This window comes from Saitoella complicata, assembly GCF_001661265.1.
Source record: "Saitoella complicata NRRL Y-17804 unplaced genomic scaffold SAICOscaffold_14, whole genome shotgun sequence".
NCBI classification, from domain to species: Eukaryota; Fungi; Ascomycota; class Saitoellomycetes; order Saitoellales; family Saitoellaceae; genus Saitoella; species Saitoella complicata.
Window position 1 is genome coordinate 349,919 of NW_017567005.1, and position 18,263 is coordinate 368,181.

At 53.1% G+C, this 18,263-nt stretch overlaps 11 protein-coding genes across 11 annotated transcripts; 3 read left to right on the forward strand and 8 right to left on the reverse strand.

The window, feature by feature from the left end:
- The first annotated feature begins 72 nt into the window (after positions 1-72).
- On the forward strand, positions 73-1,706 carry SAICODRAFT_30696 (uncharacterized protein). Its single transcript, XM_019167739.1, has one exon. It carries the CDS (start codon positions 498-500, stop codon positions 1,488-1,490), a length of 993 nt encoding a protein of 330 aa, XP_019023700.1. The 5' UTR covers positions 73-497; the 3' UTR covers positions 1,491-1,706.
- Positions 1,707-3,075: 1,369 nt separating this feature from the next.
- Positions 3,076-4,325, reverse strand: SAICODRAFT_131047 (uncharacterized protein). Its single transcript, XM_019165426.1, has 4 exons — positions 3,929-4,325; positions 3,708-3,852; positions 3,351-3,648; positions 3,076-3,299 (listed from the first exon to the last, which is right to left on the reverse strand). The coding sequence occupies exons 1-4, from the start codon at positions 3,971-3,973 to the stop codon at positions 3,254-3,256; spliced, it is 534 nt and encodes a 177-aa protein (XP_019023701.1). The 5' UTR covers positions 3,974-4,325; the 3' UTR covers positions 3,076-3,253.
- Positions 4,326-4,827: 502 nt separating this feature from the next.
- Positions 4,828-5,226, reverse strand: SAICODRAFT_8018 (uncharacterized protein; the record flags this gene model as incomplete). The annotated part of the gene is made up of 1 exon (XM_019171190.1): positions 4,828-5,226. One exon carries the CDS (start codon positions 5,224-5,226, stop codon positions 4,828-4,830), a length of 399 nt encoding a protein of 132 aa, XP_019023702.1.
- A 151-nt stretch (positions 5,227-5,377) lies between these two features.
- SAICODRAFT_131059 (uncharacterized protein) lies at positions 5,378-6,964 on the reverse strand. Its single transcript, XM_019165427.1, has one exon. It carries the CDS (start codon positions 6,884-6,886, stop codon positions 5,666-5,668), a length of 1,221 nt encoding a protein of 406 aa, XP_019023703.1. The 5' UTR covers positions 6,887-6,964; the 3' UTR covers positions 5,378-5,665.
- A 500-nt stretch (positions 6,965-7,464) lies between these two features.
- Positions 7,465-9,403, reverse strand: SAICODRAFT_131065 (uncharacterized protein). The gene has a single exon (XM_019165428.1). The coding sequence runs from the start codon at positions 9,177-9,179 to the stop codon at positions 7,602-7,604; it is 1,578 nt and encodes a 525-aa protein (XP_019023704.1). The 5' UTR covers positions 9,180-9,403; the 3' UTR covers positions 7,465-7,601.
- A 159-nt stretch (positions 9,404-9,562) lies between these two features.
- SAICODRAFT_19769 (mitochondrial import inner membrane translocase subunit TIM17) lies at positions 9,563-10,408 on the reverse strand (the record flags this gene model as incomplete). The annotated part of the gene is made up of 3 exons (XM_019166157.1): positions 9,563-9,861; positions 9,912-10,267; positions 10,330-10,408. 3 exons carry the CDS (start codon positions 10,406-10,408, stop codon positions 9,847-9,849), a joined length of 450 nt encoding a protein of 149 aa, XP_019023705.1. The 3' UTR covers positions 9,563-9,846.
- A 669-nt stretch (positions 10,409-11,077) lies between these two features.
- SAICODRAFT_131083 (uncharacterized protein) lies at positions 11,078-12,478 on the forward strand. The gene is made up of 2 exons (XM_019165429.1): positions 11,078-11,380; positions 11,440-12,478. Exons 1-2 carry the CDS (start codon positions 11,363-11,365, stop codon positions 12,460-12,462), a joined length of 1,041 nt encoding a protein of 346 aa, XP_019023706.1. The 5' UTR covers positions 11,078-11,362; the 3' UTR covers positions 12,463-12,478.
- On the reverse strand, positions 12,413-13,415 carry SAICODRAFT_19771 (alpha/beta-hydrolase). The gene has a single exon (XM_019166158.1). The coding sequence runs from the start codon at positions 13,316-13,318 to the stop codon at positions 12,494-12,496; it is 825 nt and encodes a 274-aa protein (XP_019023707.1). The 5' UTR covers positions 13,319-13,415; the 3' UTR covers positions 12,413-12,493.
- An 824-nt stretch (positions 13,416-14,239) lies between these two features.
- On the reverse strand, positions 14,240-15,460 carry SAICODRAFT_58059 (DUF21-domain-containing protein; the record flags this gene model as incomplete). Its single annotated transcript, XM_019169580.1, has 1 exon — positions 14,240-15,460. A coding segment is annotated over one exon (1,221 nt), but the record flags the coding sequence as incomplete, so codon positions are not given.
- A 669-nt stretch (positions 15,461-16,129) lies between these two features.
- SAICODRAFT_30700 (uncharacterized protein) lies at positions 16,130-16,586 on the forward strand. Its single transcript, XM_019167740.1, has one exon. The coding sequence runs from the start codon at positions 16,157-16,159 to the stop codon at positions 16,367-16,369; it is 213 nt and encodes a 70-aa protein (XP_019023709.1). The 5' UTR covers positions 16,130-16,156; the 3' UTR covers positions 16,370-16,586.
- A 249-nt stretch (positions 16,587-16,835) lies between these two features.
- On the reverse strand, positions 16,836-17,982 carry SAICODRAFT_131182 (uncharacterized protein). The gene is made up of 3 exons (XM_019165430.1): positions 17,816-17,982; positions 17,204-17,768; positions 16,836-16,961 (listed from the first exon to the last, which is right to left on the reverse strand). The coding sequence occupies exons 1-3, from the start codon at positions 17,816-17,818 to the stop codon at positions 16,888-16,890; spliced, it is 642 nt and encodes a 213-aa protein (XP_019023710.1). The 5' UTR covers positions 17,819-17,982; the 3' UTR covers positions 16,836-16,887.
- Positions 17,983-18,263: the final 281 nt, after the last annotated feature.

Here is an 18,263-nt window from a genome sequence, read left to right on the forward strand (position 1 = left end):
CCCTGACGGCAATTTTCTGTCGGTTGCCGAGATTGGAGTCTGCGGCAATCTTCACGTGCAGCTCAGATTGCTGAGAAATCTTGAGCGCAAGTGGCGACCATCGAATAAAAAAGACCAGGATCCATCGGTTCACGACTAAGAACTGCAGATTAGATTCATTCACAATGTCGACAGCAACAGTCGCTTCGCAGCAGCCTTCGTCCTCCTCGCAGGACCAGGTTGTTCTCTTTACCTGTATGGCCTGTGCGGTCGGTTTCCACACCGCCGATCTCCAGCGCCAACATTACCGCACCGACTGGCACCGTTACAACCTCAAGAGAAAAGTCGTTGATCTCCCGCCTATCACCGCCGACTCCTTCGCCGAGAAGGTCTTGCAACAGCACGATGCGAAGAAGGAAGAGCAGGAGCGATCGACCTTCAGCGCCAATTGCGCCGCTTGCAAAAAGACTTTCTACAGCCCTAACGCTTTCCAGAATCATTTGAGGAGTAAGAAGCATATGGAGGCTACTGGACGGTACGAGGCACGTATTATGGCGGAAAGAGAGAGGACTGGATCACCCGCCGAGTCCATGATTTCTTCTACGTTCTCGATTGGAGAGTCTTCAAATGCGACCGGTGCGGCACCTTTGGCGGATGAGATTGACAGGATGTCCATCCAGGACGAGGCACCAGAAAGGACTGAGGAGGAGGAGATTGAGGCCCGTCTCGCCAATGTTGCCGTTATCAACGTCAACTCCTGTCTCTTCTGCTCGCCAAACAACCCGCCATTTTCCGCCGTTGACGAGTGTCTGAAGCACATGTCCTCCCGCCACGGTCTTTTCATCCCAGAACGCGACTACCTCACCGACCTCGAGGGTTTGTTGCGCTATTTGCAGGAAAAGATCAACGTTGGACACGCGTGTTTGTCGTGTCACAAGGAGTACAGGTCCGCGGAGGCGTGTAGAGCACACATGATCTCGAAGGAGCACTGTAAGATCAAGTATGACACCCAGAAGGATATGTTGGAGTACTCCGACTTCTACGACTTCTCTGCATCATACTCAGATGTTGAGGACGCGGAGATGGTTGATGGCGACGCAGAGGATGTCGAAGGTGGAGACTGGGAAGACGTTTCAGAGTACGACTCAGACGAAGACTCCATCGCAAGCGAAGACCTCGGTTCCCTCCCCGTCGACCCGCAATACTCTCTCTACCTCCCCAACCGCGGAATCTCCCTCGGTCATCGTTCCCTTCACCGCTACTACCGTCAACACCTTCGCCCTCCTGGAGCTGTCCCTGATGGTGTCAAGGTTCATCGTCAGGCTATCCAGGCTGCGGTTATGGAGAATAAGGAGAGGTCTTTGATGGGTGTTACTGGCGGAAGAAGAAAAGAGGCGGAGAAGCATATTAAGACTTTCCGGGATATGCGCAGGAGGGAGGATTACAAGACTACGGTTGGTATCAAGGTCGGAAACAACCAGAAGTACTTCAGGGATCCTCTCCTTCAGTAGACGAGGGTCATCGGAGAGGGTGTGTGTGCGGACTGTGTCTGCGGAAAATTGGGTGTGTGCAAAATTTCTGGGATTTCTCTGGTGTCTCTTGCAATTCTTTCGATTTGACTGCGTTTTTGTTTTGCTTTGCCTCTGTGGTTCGTTGGGTTCAGGGATTTGTTCGTTAATTGCATTTCTTGGAGATTCATATAGCTTTGGGGGTACGTTCGTATCCGTTATAGATTGCATTCTTAGTCTTTCTACCACGTTGTTCCATACTCTTTCCTCTTTCACATTATAACAGGCCTGTTACCTTCTCAGGTGCACTACGGCAACACGGCCGTGCGATCAGTCGCTGAAGTAACCTTCATCGGCCCTTCTGTTGGCGACCACTGCGGCCCAATTGATTGCCTGAGCGAGGGGCGGAGGTGGTTCATGACGGGGCTCCGGCATCATCATTTCAGCAGTTAAGCTACGTCGCGGGGATCAGCTTCAGCTGCATGCTTTGCTCTGAAAAAACTTACCATGGCAAAACGGTTGTGAGCCAGGTCATCTGGATTAGATGAAACAGCCAAGCTCTCGTCGTCCCATGTACACTTCCCTGTGTTTCGACGTCGTAGCGAGAGTCCAATGTCAGACTCATAAAACAATATGACTGGAAAACCACGCGCGTGAATATGCCGAGCGGCCTGAGACAGAAACGGCTCGTTCGACACAGGCGTCTGACTCCACTAACAACATCGCTGAAGAAAACTCGGTAGTCTTCGACGCTATAGGTACACGCTGTTAGTACGTTACGAAGGTTCCGCCTGGAGGCAACGGAAGAGGAGGCTCACCTTAAGGAGACGGCGACGAAGACCACAAACACAAAAGCTGCGGAAAGGGCGAAAAAGCAAACCATCTTCACGCTGAAACATGCAAGAGCAACCGCACAGTCGACACTTGATGACAGCTCCCACACATAGGGGAATGTGTACGGCGCAAGACCATAGATGCTCGGCTTCCGCATCGCCATCTCGAAGAACGAAACATCCAGCGCACGTAGACACTCACATGGAATCACATACAAGGTCGCTGTCCAGCACGTCACAAGAGTTAAGTCGAAATACAGGCTTTCGAGTTCGCACGTAAACCTCCCGTAACATGAAAATTCACACAGGAGCGTTAATACGCACGCGAAGTACGCAACAACCAAAGCGCCGATCTTCAACATGACACTTAGTCGCTCTTGGCCATCAACCTTGTCCCAGATCAGTGATAAAGTCTTCGGGGACCAGTGTGGTTCCAGCCGGTACAGCTTTGGATCGAAGGTTGCATGGTCTAGAAGAAGACCGCGCTGAAAAGCTGCAGAATGAGCATGGCTGCAACCATCTTGATAACTAGACACCAGAAGAGATGGTGGTTGATCTGTTCGAACATTCTGGGGAAAACAGCGGTGATCCTGGCGCTTGTGCGAGGCCCGCAAAGGCCAGGGGCTAAGAGTCTGGAGGGCTCAAAACTCATCTTGAGGTGGTGTAAGAGTGTCTGGCTTGTCACTGCTTTACGACGGGACAGCAGCTTTTCAGTCAACGGAGCGGACTTCGAGAGCAGTCCCACTAGCGCGGGTCTCGTTTCGCGCCATACCGGATCAGGGAATCTTGGGATTCCAGTTCATGCAGAAGTATCAAGGCAGTGTCCTGTGTTGATGTCATGATTGAACGTGATTCGTAAACTGTATATACTCGATCCGCTAAATCGGAGACTTCACTTCAGCTCTTTGCGACGCAACGTCTGCGTTCGTGCGCTTATCGACGCGGTTGGCGTTTGCTCGACGATCGCGGAAACAACAGTCTGAATACGCCGTTAGCCGTCTTTCCACGTCTGATGGACAAGATGACTTACAAGTATGTCACGCCCCACAATGACAAGTCAATCGCGAATCTCGCAATGACCCTGTGTACTCGCGGGTTCTCTGCCGTAAAAGCAGCGATGGCCGCCCATAGATACAGAACCATGTGGGTCACATCCGAAAGTTTGGGCCCACAATAGAACGTCGGGAACAAGGAAGCCACCAAAGTGTAACCAGCGAGGAGCCAGCCCGTGAGCACGACGAGAAACGGCGCGGTTGAAAGGGCCAGACGAATAACAGGACTTCCCCATCCGGGTTGTGCTGCAGTACTTGCGCGGTCGTGGAGCCGACCTGGTGCTCTGCCTGTCAGCTCTGCAAGCACCACTTCATATAGTCTGGGTGCGTCATGCCTGGTTTGAGGTCGATTCCTGAGAAGGAACGTGAAGTTGCAGTGAATGGGTTGTTAACTCGCAACGAGGCCGACATCATATAGACGGACTTGAGAGTTCTGAAGTACAGCACAGGTTCTTGATACAGGTATTTAGCAGCCCCGTCCTATATCAGCAGCGAGATACTTTAGCCATAACCGTCGTACGACGCTAATTTGAAGACCAGGGTCAACCTCGCCCACCTTTTCCGAATGCGTCAAATTTTGCGCAAGACTATATAACGACATGTTCAAGTGGTGGTGCGAAAAGGAGCTTATGCATTGTTGTGCTGACTGACATCTGACCCACTCATTTTGTTGTCGCGACGGCTGCGAGCGACGTCAAGATTTGTGCTACCGACGTTCTTGTTACTTTTTTCAGCAGGTTGGAGTAACCTACAATATTCACCAAATGCCAACGTCAACAGTAACATTGATTCCCACCAACAGCCTACGAAAAACCTGTATCGAGAACTGCACGGAGGGTGAAGGAACCTAAGAGTGTAGGCACAAGATACCGCCGGGATCTCCTGAAATCCCTGGTTTTGGCACACTTAAGCCTGTAACCTTGTTCAGTGTTCGAGGAGTGGAGTGCTGCTTCTTGGGGCTTGGTTAATCCTGATCAGGGTTTGTGCTAGATTTGTGCGGTAACTGGTGAGTTTGGTGTGTCGCGCGTGCACGTGTTGGGGACCGCTCGGAGGCATAGGGGGCAAACCGTGAGAAAAGATATGGAACGCGTCGACATGATCATGAACAGGACAAGCATGTCTGTGGTCTAGATATGAGAGAGAAACCAGAGACAATTCCAGATCCATTACTCCAATGCTAACAAACTCGAAAAGAAAACCATGCACGGACGACGAAGCTATCACAGACTGCTACTAGAGAGGAGCGCAGCAGGTGACAGTTTCATCAAGTTCGATTGCAAAAATATAAACGCCTGCCCGACACATTATACCCCACAACGAATTTTTACCCTTGGCATGCCGATTAGCATCTCGTCCAAGTTCAGTGAGTGGGGTTCAACGTACCAATTCAAACACTGCCTTCCATCCATACATGTAAAACACAACACAGGAGCAAAAGCAGGAGAGCGCAATGCTCTACCACATCCTTCTGGCATCCCAAACCCTTCGCTCCCCAGTCAACTTCACCCTCTTTTCCTGGACAATCTCTAGGGTTACGGGCTTCTTCTCTTGATACCAGCAATGCCACTCCTTCCTGATGATCCCCAGCTTCTTACTCTTGGTGGCGACCATGTTGTTCATCCCGCAGATTGAAGTGAAGTTGCTGATGCCTGACTTCTTGAAGGGAGCGGGCTTCACAGTGGGTCCGGTGGTGGTGGTGGTGGTACAGAACTCGATGCTAGCACGATTGCACAAATCATATCCGGAATCAACCGAGCGTCTCTTCTGGGCATCCGTAACAACGACGTTGACCTCCTTCGCCTTCTTTGCCACCTCTATTTTCGCTTTCTTTGCAGCCACCTCCTGTTTCTTCATCAATGATTTCAAGAGACCTTGACACTCTAAACTTGATTCTATCAGCGCTCGTGTCTGATCACACGCCGCACACTGTGCACATCACCCGTGGGAACCGAAGGCTCGGAGATATCCATCAAGGATTTTCATGAAAGGCTGATCTTAGGGTGTCGATGGATTGAATGCAGTACGAAGAACGGGTGAAAGGACGCAGAGGTCTGTGAGGGTATAAGAGGTCATCACAGCGTATAGTGGATACTCCTAGATGACCAACTCAATTGAACTCACACTCCTTATCTCAGCTACAACAACCTGGACGTCCCGAATAATACGTCCCATAGCGCTAGTGTATCCCGCCTTCAAATTCCATACCGTTTCACGCTCGCTCGGCTTCTGCATAGCAGAACATTTCATGACTCCATCCGGTGTCCCTAAACCAAATATTTCCCTGTGTGTTACCTTAGACGACGGCTTCTCGACTCCCTGTTCCTGTAATCTTCTTCCACCACCTCCCACTCGATCTCCTCTCGTTGCCACCTGCACCATCCCCAACATTTGTTCCTTCATGCGTCTCTGGCATCTGAAATGGCGGTGGGGGACGATACGCCGCCGGCACATTGTCCATCCCCGCACCGCTCATCGTATGCTGGGGTCCGGGTGCGGGTGGAGGTATGTGTGAGGCAGCACCAGTACCGCTACCGTACAAAAGCCGTAGTCGTTCTGTTTCAGCCTCTACCTCTCTCTCCCGTGCCATCCATTCTCTCTGCTCCTCCTCCTCGAGTAATAGACGTAAACGTTCCAACTCCTCCGCCTCCGCGCGTGCCCTCTCCATCCGTTCTTTCTCATCCTCCTCTTGTAACAGAAGTCTTATGCGTTCAGTCTCTATGGCGTCCTGTCGTTCTCTCTCAACACGTGTTTCTTCAGCTTCGCGTTCGAGGAGAGCTCGGACAGCCGCCGTGTCAGCCTCTTCATCCTCTGTTTGTCGTGCCTCTTCTCGCTCCTGCAAAAGCTGCTGTGCCTCGCCATCCGTGGCCACCGGTTCTGGGAGTCCCCCGTATTCTTCCCCTTTGCATCCTGGATCCCAGCCTTCCAAGAGTCCGCACGCACTAGTACAAACGAGGATCTCAAATCCCTTGCGGTCCTGGATACCCACGCGATCGAGGTTATGCTCGAGCAACTGTACAGTCGCAGATTTAAACACCGACGCACCCCTCGGTAAGCTCTTATATGATGCCTCAAGAATAGCGATATCAATCGGCGGGTCGTCCTTGCCTCTCCCCGTCCCCTTCACCCCCGGACGAAACGACAACACCAGACCGTGCAGTGACAATGGGTTGGGACGCGTCCACTTCCACCTCGCCCCCTCGAACCCAAACTCCCAGCCAAACCTCACACTATGCCCATTCCAAAACTTAACCTCCAAATCTGGGTTTCTCAGCGTAATGAGTTTCTCTTTGGGGGAGGAGGGGGAGGGGGTAGTGAGATCGGCGTAGATACAAGAGGGAATGAGAGGGTCAAGGACGCGGGTGTGAATACGTGATAGGCGATGTGCTGAGTAGACCTCGTAGTCGGAAGAAGAGGAGGAGGAGGGGGTGGACGAAGGGGTGAAAGTGGAGATTATAGTTGCGGTTTGGTCGAGTGTACGGCGGAACTTATAAACCGGAAGATTCTGGTCGAGCATGGTTATCGTCGTCGGTTCGTTATAGAAGGAGGAGAGGAGAGCATAGACGTTCAACGAATTTAAGTACCGGGCCGCCGGTTGAAATTGCCGACGTTGGTGGAGGCGCAGCAGCTTACGATGGCTTGCCGAACCGTGCAGCTCTGATATTAACTATGTCTGTTACTTTAAATAGATCTTTGCTGATTATACCATGAGCATCTCGACGAAGTCACTTCCTTCAGATGGTATCCACTCCCAGTCCTTGCGCTCCCCGTCTTGATTCGTCTCAGTAGCAGGGGGGTGGACATTGTCAGCACCCACCCACCCCTCCTCAAATTGCGGATGCCCGTGAAACCCAACCATGATATCAACCCTGCCTGTCTTTAACACCATCCCATCAACAAAGTACCTCTGGACACCTTCAAACGCCGTCTTTGCAATCTCGAACGACGTAACCGTCATTGGGTAGTAGTGATCAATAGGCGGTGGAGTTGGGTACGCCTATAAGTGTCTGTGTCAGCGGCCACATGGGCACGCACCCGGGAAACACCAGAACTTACACCAGAACTTACACCAGAACTTACCGTCTTATCAACCTTCCCGTCAGTCTCACCAAACTTAACCCTCTTCACCACCCTCCCCTCCCTTTCCCTCTCCTCGTCGTCATCGCTAACAACCTCCCCAGCCCCATCCTCCTCCCCCACCTCCTCCCTTCCCCTCCCCCTCGCACTTCTCCTCACCCCACCCCCCTAACCCCGACTCCGGGACACGTCGTGACATTATGCCCAACCCCCGTACATCCCCCACACCTCCCAATCCGAACTTTTCCCCCCTCCGTCCTCAAACCCTCCTTCGCCAAAGCATCCTTGATTTCCTCTTCGCTGGGAGGGGTGGGCGGGACGTAGGCGGGATAGCGTGGGCGGGGGTTGGCGGCCGCGACTGCTGCGTCAGACAGCTTTGAAGAGATACGTTCGTTGGACCATGCTGGTTCTTTCTGTTGCGGTTGCGGTTGCGGGGGAACTTTCATGGTCGGATCGAGGGTTGGGGCTGGGATACCGGGCACAGTGGAAGTGGTAGTCAGGGTTGAAGCAGCCTCAGGCTTTGAAACAGGAATAGTGACCTTGGCTTGGCCGCGGATTTCGGCGAGTCGACGACGATATGCATTGCCTCGTTCACGCTTTCTGCGGAGTGCTTCTTCCCTTGACATTTTCTGCTTCGCGACCTTCGGTACTGGGGGAGGGAGCTGGTCTGCAGGGGCGGACGGGGCTTGTGATGTCTCTCGAGACGAAGGGGGATGCTCCAGTGGATTGATAGGGTGGTGTGCGGTGGGTGCTTCGCTCAGGGGAGCTGTAGTTGCAGACGACAACGCATCGTACCCGGAAAAGAGGAAATATGTGTTTTTTTCGAGCTCACTAGACGGCGGAGGTGGAGCAGGACCGACGACGCCGGCGCCTCTAGAAGACTGCCCTGCGGTCTGGACAGGAGTAGGCTCGATCGATGGCTGCGGACGCGGAACAGCAGCCGGCTGGGTTGCAAGCTGGACACGAGGAGCTGCCCCCGGTGCCGAGGTAGGAGGGCCAGAGTTCGTGTAAGTGTACAAACACCCCTGGGTAACCATCCACTGCTGCTGCGCACCAGGCCTCACGAAACTCTGAGCCACATTCCTCCAAGCAGACTGATCCAATGTGATGACGTACGGTTTGTTCGCAGCTGGTGGAGGAGGGACAGGGTGTATTGAGGCCAGGACTTTGGCATGTTGGTGACGTTGGGCGAGCCGGAGATTTGGTTGTTGCGTGAGAATTGGTTGAAGAGTAAAGTCAGCGTTTCTCCTGTGTTCTTCGGCTTGGCGGAGGAGGGGGCAGCTTGAGTGATCGTGACCAGACTGCTTGCAGACTCTGCACTGCATCGGGTTGCTGAAGAGTTCTGCTGGTGATGGTTGGCAAGGGGTTGGTGGTGCGGCATGAGGCGTGTAACCCAAAGTAGAAACTGTGGTAACGACCGGCGCCGGCATGGAGACGTTGATAGTATCTTCCGCGATACTCTGAGGGATATCTGTCGCGCTTCGCGGCGCATTCATCCCCCAATCATCAACCGGCTCCGCCTTCACCCTCAACAACCCCTGAACCAACCCCGACCCCAAACCCACACCGGGATCTATGCCGCGAGGTTGCACCGAAACCGTATACGTGGATTGTGCTTGTGCTTGAGGAGGTTTATCAAGCCCACAAGGCGGCGTATCGAGATCAATAACAGGAACTGGACAGTTTTTGCGGTTATGGCCGGGTTGACGACAGATTCCACAGAGACGGACCATTCTTGCCAGTTTCTTTGTTAGTCAGTGGTAGAGCAATGTGAGCTTAAAGGAAAAGCAGAAAAGAATTGGCTATGCAATGCGCGACAAGCTGCTGCTACTTTGCTGTTGTTGTGTTGGTGAGTGGTTGGTGGTTAGGGGTAGGTTTGGAGGAGGTCCAGATATTCCCAGGATCAGCGGTTGTCGCCAGGGGATGCGCCGCTCCATTAGAAAGACGTGAACGAGAAACAGTTCCATGATCAGTCAAGGTCAAGTCAGCATAACTTCTATCTCAAAGAGACGTATCTCGAACGTGTAAAGTCGGGAGCAGCAGCTGTGCAGAAAGATGAGATGAGAAAGACCCTCAGTCCAATTCTATTCTTCACATTATATACCAACAACCCAACGGTACCCAAAAGAACCTCAAAACGCAGCCCGAACCATGGCCAGCATTAATGCGATCGACGAAACGAAGATTCCAAAATCCTTTTTTGTGCTTGCTCCACACCCACTAATCGTGTCAATCAATCAAACCTCAACCCAATACTACAGAAAGCAACCCAGAACGTATAACGAAATAAAAACGAAAAAAACCAACATGCAGAGAAAGAAATGCGGGGGTGCAAGAAGCTGTGAGGGGAGATAGTGCCATCGAGGTGATGATGGCGAGAGGTCAGGGAGTGAGGGTAAGTTACTGGCCAGGGATCTGTGAGTGATCATTAGCATACATGATGTATATATCAACGAAGAACTCACCATTGGTGCTTGCGGCGCATTGTTCGCCGCAAAAGCCTTATTCATCATAATTCCCACCCCCTCGAAAACACCCAACAACATCGCACACCCAATCGCCGAATTCCTCGCCTGCTTATACCCTGCACGAATCGCCAAGGATCCACCCGTGAAGAATCCCGCAATGATCGCGTTCCACGGATCTTCCTTGTGGCGGATTCCCTTTACGGCACAGTCATAGGTGGAGAAGAGACCACCCCAGACACCAAAGTTACCACCGAGGACGGGGGCGCGGGCTTTGATCGCAGCGAGTGCGCCGATGCGGCGTTCGCCCATGGGGGAGTTCCTCCATCCTTTGATTCCGTGCCAGAGGGCACCGCCTAATCATCATCACAAACATCGTTAGTCGCGAACGGAGATGGTGGAGGCGAATGTTACGTACCGATCGCGCCCATGGCGAAGGCACCACCAAAGTCGTTGAGGATAACGTAGGGACAGGGATCTCTTGAGTGATCAGCCATTGTATATGAGGTGTAGTGTTACTGGAATGGCGGTGAACGGCGGAGATTGATGGGCTCTTCTTCTTTGTGGAGTAGCACTTTGGCGTACGTGGTTACGAACTTTTGAAAGCGGGATGCAGGGGGTGCACCGGGATGGCGGAAGGGTCGGGATACATCAGGGAGGATTGAATGAACTGGATGATACAGACTTTATTTTGATAAGATTGTTTATGGGGTTCCGCTCATGCCAATACCTCAGGGAAAGGGCGTCTCCGCTATCGGGGAGTGCCTGCACTGGCTCAAACCGTATCCATTCATGAGTCCCTAAATTGACCGGAAGCCGTTGCATTCATCCGTCGTGGAGAGCATTTATCCTCGATGTCTACATTCCTCTCGTTTCTTTTGCAAGATTCTGACTCTTCGCATTTTCCTGTAGCAAACCGCTCAATATAAATGCTCGGACCTCGTCGCAAGCCATGGCGATTACGATTACCTCCTTTATGGCCATGGACACCATGTACTGACATTGTAGCCCGTGAACATCCTTCAAGTACCAGTTCAAGATGTCTCTCGGTAAGAACATCAAGCGCCTCTCCTTCTTCGGGAAGGACAAGGACATTCCATCGACCCCATTACCCTTCTCCCCCGGTATCCCACAAACGCCTGGTGTCCCCTCCTCCGCAGACAATGACCAACCCCTTTCGACTGCTGAGCTACATGCTCTCATTTCTGCTCTGGAGTCTCTACTCACCAATTTCGACATCTTGCGCGACCTTTCGCTGCGTTTGGCGAGGGCGACGAAGACGCAGGCATCTTCGATCGAAGCATATTCCAAAGTTTTGAACAATATTCCCGCCGGAGCGAGGAATGAGGGTACAAACACAGTCATAGCGGTGATGAGTGCAAGTGCAGCATATCTGGAGGAAATCGGGCACGTTCAATCCAAGTTCGCAAAGCACATGGCGAAGGAATACGATGCTCTCAACACATATGGTATGTCTGTTTGCATGCTACCAATTAGTATGAATGCTAACAAACAAACTGTCATTCAGCGGCCTCCCACTTTCGCACCCTCGCAAAATCCGAATCCCGCACAACCCAAACGCACCTCAAACTCTCCCGTCTCGCCGCCTCCCAATCCGGCGCTTCCCCCCCACTACCTCGCCCAAATCAACGCACCTCACATTGAATCACTCACGCTCACCCGCGCGCAGCGCAAAGCTGATGCGGTTATTGCAGCGAGTATGTGTAGGCTCGCGATGGGGTCTTATGCAATGGTGAGTGAGGGAGTGCAGAAGTGTGGGGGAAGGATTGGGAGGGTGAATGCCTGGGCACCGTTCTTAGGGAAGGGGGATGGGAGTGTGTGGAGTGTGCCGAGTGGGTATCCAATTGCTGGTGGTGAGGCAGGAGGAGGCGACTATTTTGGAGTGCCGCGACCGGTGAGTGGGAGTGGGACATCTACGCCTGGGAGTACTGGGACGGGGATGTCGACGCCGGGGACACCGATGGTTTCTATGTCACCCATGTATCCTCCATCCACGCCATCTAGCCTCAGTGTGGGCGCACCCTTGGCTCGAAGCCGCAGTCCGCTGAACGGTACCACTTCTGGTACCGGCCCCACCCCTCGTCGTCCCGTCAATCCCTACCACCCGTCCTACGCACCCACCTCCACTGGAACCTTCAGCAGCACGAGCGGCTCAAGTATGCCCTCCCCAACCCGTCAACATGCAACACCCGCAACTTCTTTCGCACTTACCACGTCAACTCGTCCCTCCACCTCCTCTGCCTCAATCTCCATCGACGATGTCGACGCCGAAGAGGAAGCGGATGAAGGCCCGGAGGTGAAGGGACACGCACGTGCGCCTAGTACTTTCGCGTTAGCGAAGAAGACCATTGCTACTGCGCCGACGACACTGACAGATTCGGGTACGACGTCGACATTGGAGGAGGATCAGACAGGGATGTGGGCTGCTGGAGACAACGGCGCGTTCGTGGGGATGGAAGGGGGGAATGACAGGGTAATGGGTGTGGGGAGGAGGCCGCAGTTTGGGCAGTATGCTGCGTATGGGAAATAGTAGATTAGAGGTCGAGGTATTGGAATTACGGTCAGGTGGTTGCGGAAGGTAGTTGAGCAGCCTCCCCACCAATTGCTTCCCCTTGTTCTACCGCGTACACATCTCCTATAGTGCATAGCTTTTGAGTTCCGGTTCCTCGAAAATCTTCGGCTCGTACAATACAACCATTCACGACCGCCAACGGAATTAACCCTTCAGTCGCCAAAACATCGTTCAAACTCAACCCATCCGCCGCAACCAAATCACACAGCGTGGCCAGATCAATCCGACTGCTATCACCAGGTCCATCATGAGTCAATGCATCCCTAATGAGTGCAAAGGAGATAGGATTGTATAACACTCCTTCATGCGTGTAGAACCCTCCCGCAGGTCTTCCAGGACATAAGGACTGAACCTCGTTGTTCGACGCTTGAGCAAAACCCGAGCTTTTGAGGTATGCGGAAGCATCAGTTCCACTTGTTGGTTGCACGATCTCGTCGTAAATGGAGTACAGTGTCGTCGTGGGTACATACGCCGAATCTCCTCCACCCTCTCGAAGCGTCTGCACAAACTTCGACGAGTACTCTTGCTGGATGATAGCCGGATCACAGGGTAACTTCCGAAACCCAGGACAAAGCGCATAAGCACTGACAGTTCCATGGAAATCCGGGCTAATGGGTATGAAATCCGAAACTACCTTCCGTGTCGACGGCCAACACTTGAACGCCCATTGCGTAATCAACCCGCTCTGAGACCAAGTAATGATCGATATGTTCTTGTTCTGCGATATAGCGGAGATATAGTTGATCGCATACGTGACGTTTTCCGCGTTCACCTGTGTGTCACCCAAGGCAGCAGCGATACAGACGTCGACCATCTCCGCCTACCCTCCCCTAGCGTATGAAGATCGGCGATTTTTCACTTTTCTGCGCGACGGACACCGGACATTTCCCCACCTCCGGCCACGGTTCGAGATGTGGGGCACCGGTGCCGAGGACCGTTTGGAGGGATGTTTGACATTTTTAATAATTGCAACACGCGTCGGCGTCAGCTGCTGGGTCATGAGAGTTCGTCGGGGCTATAGAAGTACAGCTGGCTGACAATAATGATACAGTACATCTCGCAACAAACTTTCGCTTTCTGCCATTCACCGACACCCTCATTGTACCAGGCGATGTGCAATACTCTGGCTTTTCCCCTATCCCGATTCTCCCTCCCATCCGCCTAGTCATACACCTAATTGATAAATTTTGTCCTCATATCATTCCGCACATCAATTCATCTACTTCCTCCCCCTGCCATTCCTGCCCTTATTCCCCAACAACGACTCCCTCTCACGATCCCCTTCCGTGGCCTGACTAACTTCCTCCTCCGTCTCCTCCGGCGTAGTCGTCCCATCACTCGTCTCCACAACCGTCTTACTAACACCCCCATACATCCTCTGCCTCTCCACAATACTCCCACTCCTCGCCTTCGTCTTACTCGGTGGCTTCAGTCCACCGTTCTTCCCATGGCCACTCTTGTTGCTTTCACCACTATTCGGTCGACTGTTCCCTACGCTCACGACTGGACTTCCCGTCTCCACATTCGCCAATTGGGCGGCATCGACAGCGGCCTCCTCAGTCCCCATCACGTTATAGGCACCGGCGGCAGTGGCGACGTCTCCAGCCTTGATTTTAACCTTTTGATTTCTCGTCTCCATGGGCCTACTCGCGACATTCTTCGGATTCAACGCCGGTCCGCCCTTCTGGCCCGCATTTCCATGTCCGTGGCCACCCGCGATGTTGGGCACAGTTCCGTACGCGGATGCAACACGCTGCGTATACCTCTTTCTCAACAAATTGGGGTTCATGGCTCTCTTCAAGTGACCCCTCACATCAATAAAGACATCCGTCTCGTCCACGATTTCCTCTCCGATCAACTCCTCGATGATGTCTTCCAAGGTAACAACACCCAACGCACCGTGATTCTCACCCGGGTGTTCGGATACGATGACCATATGCGACTTTCCTTCCTGGAACCAGTTGAGCATATCCAAACACGACGTCTCGCAAGCCGTCTCGGGCAGCGTAGCGAGCGCAAAAGAAGAAACGGGACGCGCATCCTCAGGGTCGTACGTAATCAACGTCTTCACCAACAACATACCAATGAAATTCGTAGGTTGTCCAGGCGCATGAATCGGAATTCTCGAATACCCAGCACTCAAGATCTCATCCATGACCTTCTCATCTAAAACATGTTCCGCGCTCATAACGTAAACATCCTCGATAGGGGTCATGACATCCCCAATCGGTGTCTCCTTCAAATCCAATACCGCACTGATAATCGTGACCTCATCCTCGTTCAATGCCTCTGCATGGGAATGCAACGCAGAGTTTCCATGGAGACTGACCAAGGTCTTCAACCCCGCCTTCTTGTACATCGTTCCCATGTCCTCGCCCAGCGCCCAATCCAGCAACATCGCAGTCGGGTACGCAACGGGATACAACACGTACATCAACCCCACCACAAACGGCGCACACCGAGCTCCGATGCCCAATCCATACCTAACACACATACTTTGCGGAATAATCTCTCCGAAAATAACGATGGAAACGGTCGAGATGACGATAGCAGGCCATCCACCTCCCAGCACCGAATCCGCCACGATTGGCAACGTCTCGTTCGTAATGACGTTCGACAACAACAACGTAACCAGAACCCAATGCTTTCCCCTCTCCAACAACGACAGAACTCTATGCGCATGCTTCCTCTCAAGCGGCGTCCCCGACGCCTCCAACACCTTCAAATTCATGACATCCTGTCCCATAAGTCCTAGCGTGAGTCCGGCAAAGACACCACCCGCCAAGACCAAGACAACCGAGATGGCAACCTTCCACCAAAACGCAGCAGTATCGACAGGTTCCGCAGGGAACGGCTCGTCGCTCCCCGGAATCCCTCCAATCTGTCCATGGTGCCCACCTGGCCCCTCCGCTGCGCCGGCCAGGTACTGAAGCGGGTACGCAACCGCCAAGCCCATCAACTTCGTCACACTTGTTAATAGCGATAGCCTCGATGCCGTCGGCGTTATACGTCTCATCCTGTTTGTCGCAAAGTCGGTGGTTGTTGGCCTGCTTTGCCTCGCGCTCCCTTCGCGGTGATATAATGACGCACCAGTGTGGCGGTGCATTTTGTGTCGAGGCTTCCGACGAACAAAGACGTCGCGCCTGTATGGAACTGACAAAGACTGTTGGGAAGGGAAGGGAAGGGAAGGGAAGGGAAGGGAAGGGAAGGGAAGGGAAGGGAAGGGGGAGCATATATGTAGACGTAGATCCCGTCATTGTAATCGTAAATCTCATCCAATTGCAAGTCACTCTTTACTACACAGGCTCGCCGGACGATGCACTTCACTACCCTCCTCTCGCTCATCTTCTTCGCCATGGCCACGGCCCAATCAACCCAAACCCTTTCCGAAACATCCTCCTCCGGCCGCCTCACCTCCACCGTCACCATAACAAGCACGATCGACCCCTCCTCCTCCTCCTCCTCCTCTTCCACGACAACCGCCGCCTTTTTGGTAACCTCAATCGGCGACACCCCCTCCTACGCCCAACAAACCTCTTCCGCCATCTCCAACACAACCACCACCTCAACCACCCTCGTCCCAAAAATCCCAATGCCCACGTATTCCGCATATCGTAATACCACGACGATGATTTACGCTTCGAATTATACGATGACGAAATCGAGTGGGAGTGGAGCGACGAGTACGTTGGTGAATAATGGCTGGGCGATTGAGAGTGGGGGGGTTGGTGGGAGCTTGTTGAGTGCGGGGGCGACGAGTGGGGCGGGAAGGATGAGGGTACCGGTTTCGGCTGGGCATTTGTCCGCAGCAGTTGCTGGGCTTGGCGTTGCGGTGGTGCTGGCGCTCGTTGGATGTCTGGTATGAAGTGGAAGTTGATGGACGATTCATTTAAGTGAAGAACTGGAGTGGAATTTGAAGTGATGTGCGTCTCACGGCTGGCCGTGATCCACGCACCACAAAGAACGAGAAGGAAGAAATCGAGCGGGGTTTTGCATCTTTTAACTAGGTTTTCGTGTCACTGCTATACCCATACACATACCAATTCATTGTCATTATTGTCAGTTGGTTGTATCGACCGCGAAGATGCGAGCCTCTACGGCCGCGGTACATGTAGATGTCCCAATCTCACATTCAATCGAGCGAACAAGTAGCGAATCCATGGCTAGCTCCGACGTCGACGTCGGTGACGATGATGACGCTCAAGCTCAACAGCAAAGTAGCGGCCGAAATATCAGACGAATTCCTCGTAACTGCCTCAATCGCCTCACTTGGCTATAGAAGGTCTTTGTGCAGCAACCACTGTAGAACTCGACAGATTTGGACGAGATGTAGACGTAGTTTGACAAAACTCGGTATTATGGTATCAGGGACCCGTCCCGCGGCTATCCTATTTCACATGCATGCGCAAATGCTATCGTACATACCACCCATATGATATTCTCGCTTACTTCTTCTCCTTAACATCCTTCTGCGCCTTCTCCGCAACCTTCCTCGCCTCCTCAACCTTCTTCTTCAAAACCTCCTTAACCTCTCCCCACCCCTCCTCCACAATCTTCTTCACCTCAGGTCCATGCTCCTTTCCGAGCTTCTGCAATTCCGCGATATCGGGAACCTGTTTGTAGAGTTCCTTTGCTTGGGAGAGAGCGTTTGTGCCTGCTTTGGAGGCGATGGAGGACGCAGTTGAGGCGCGCTCGGTGATGAAGGATTGGAGGTCTGAGATGGAGTCTTTGTTCAAGCCCTTCTTGGAGATCTCTTCGGCCTTGGCATAGATCTCCTGCACGAGCTTCTCGGCGTCGGGGCCACCGACAGCCTTGATGGTCTCGGCGTTATCGTCGAGCAACTTCTTCAAATCGGGGACTTTCTCAAGGTAGGGCTTTGCCTTCTCCTGCGCTTGTTGCCAGAGTTTGTCGGCGTCCAGAGCGTCAGGAGCGAGCTCCTTCGCCTTGGAAACTTGTCTCGCGATCAACGCGACAGCAGAGGCGATGGAGGCGGGGGTAACGCCCTTACCAACGAGATCCTTCAACTCAGAGTATGTCTCATCGACAATCTTCTTAGCCTCAGGTCCAGCCTTCTCGGAAAGGGAGCGGAGCTGGCTCAAACCGCCTTCGACACCAGCCTTGAGTTCGGGGTGCTCCTTCAACAAAGGTCCGAAGACATCCTGACCAGCCTCACCAGCCAACTCGTAAATCTGACTCAACTTCTCCTGGATCAACTCGAATGCCTGAGAAGCGGTATCCTCAGAAACGCCCTTCGCGTACAACTTCTTCAACTCCCCGTAAGTCTCCGTAACGATCTTGTCGACCTCCTCACCATGCTTCTCGCTCAACTCGTCAACCTTGTCAAAAACACCATCAACGACGCCCTTAGCGCCGGGGATCACGCCAGCATATGACTGCGCAGCCGTTCTCAACAACTTGAGAGCAGCACGCGGGGAGGGAGCCTTCTCCACGACCTTATCCTTAGCAGACTGGAACGTCGCGGCGGTTTCCTTGGCGGTATTGACGTAGCCTGCGAGACCGGAGTAGTGGTAGTATCCATATCCCAATCCCAACACCGCCAATCCACCGGCGAAGCCGGAGGCGAGATGTGAGGCGCCGGATTGAGCGCTGGGGGCAGCCTCGGAAAGGGTAGACTTTGTGGAGTTAAAGCGGGCACCGTTGAAGGGCTGGCGGCGGGCCTGGCGGAGAGCGGCGCGGGCGGATGTTCTGGCAAAGGGCATTCTTAGTATTGGGTTGTTGTTTAATAATGGCGGTTGGGG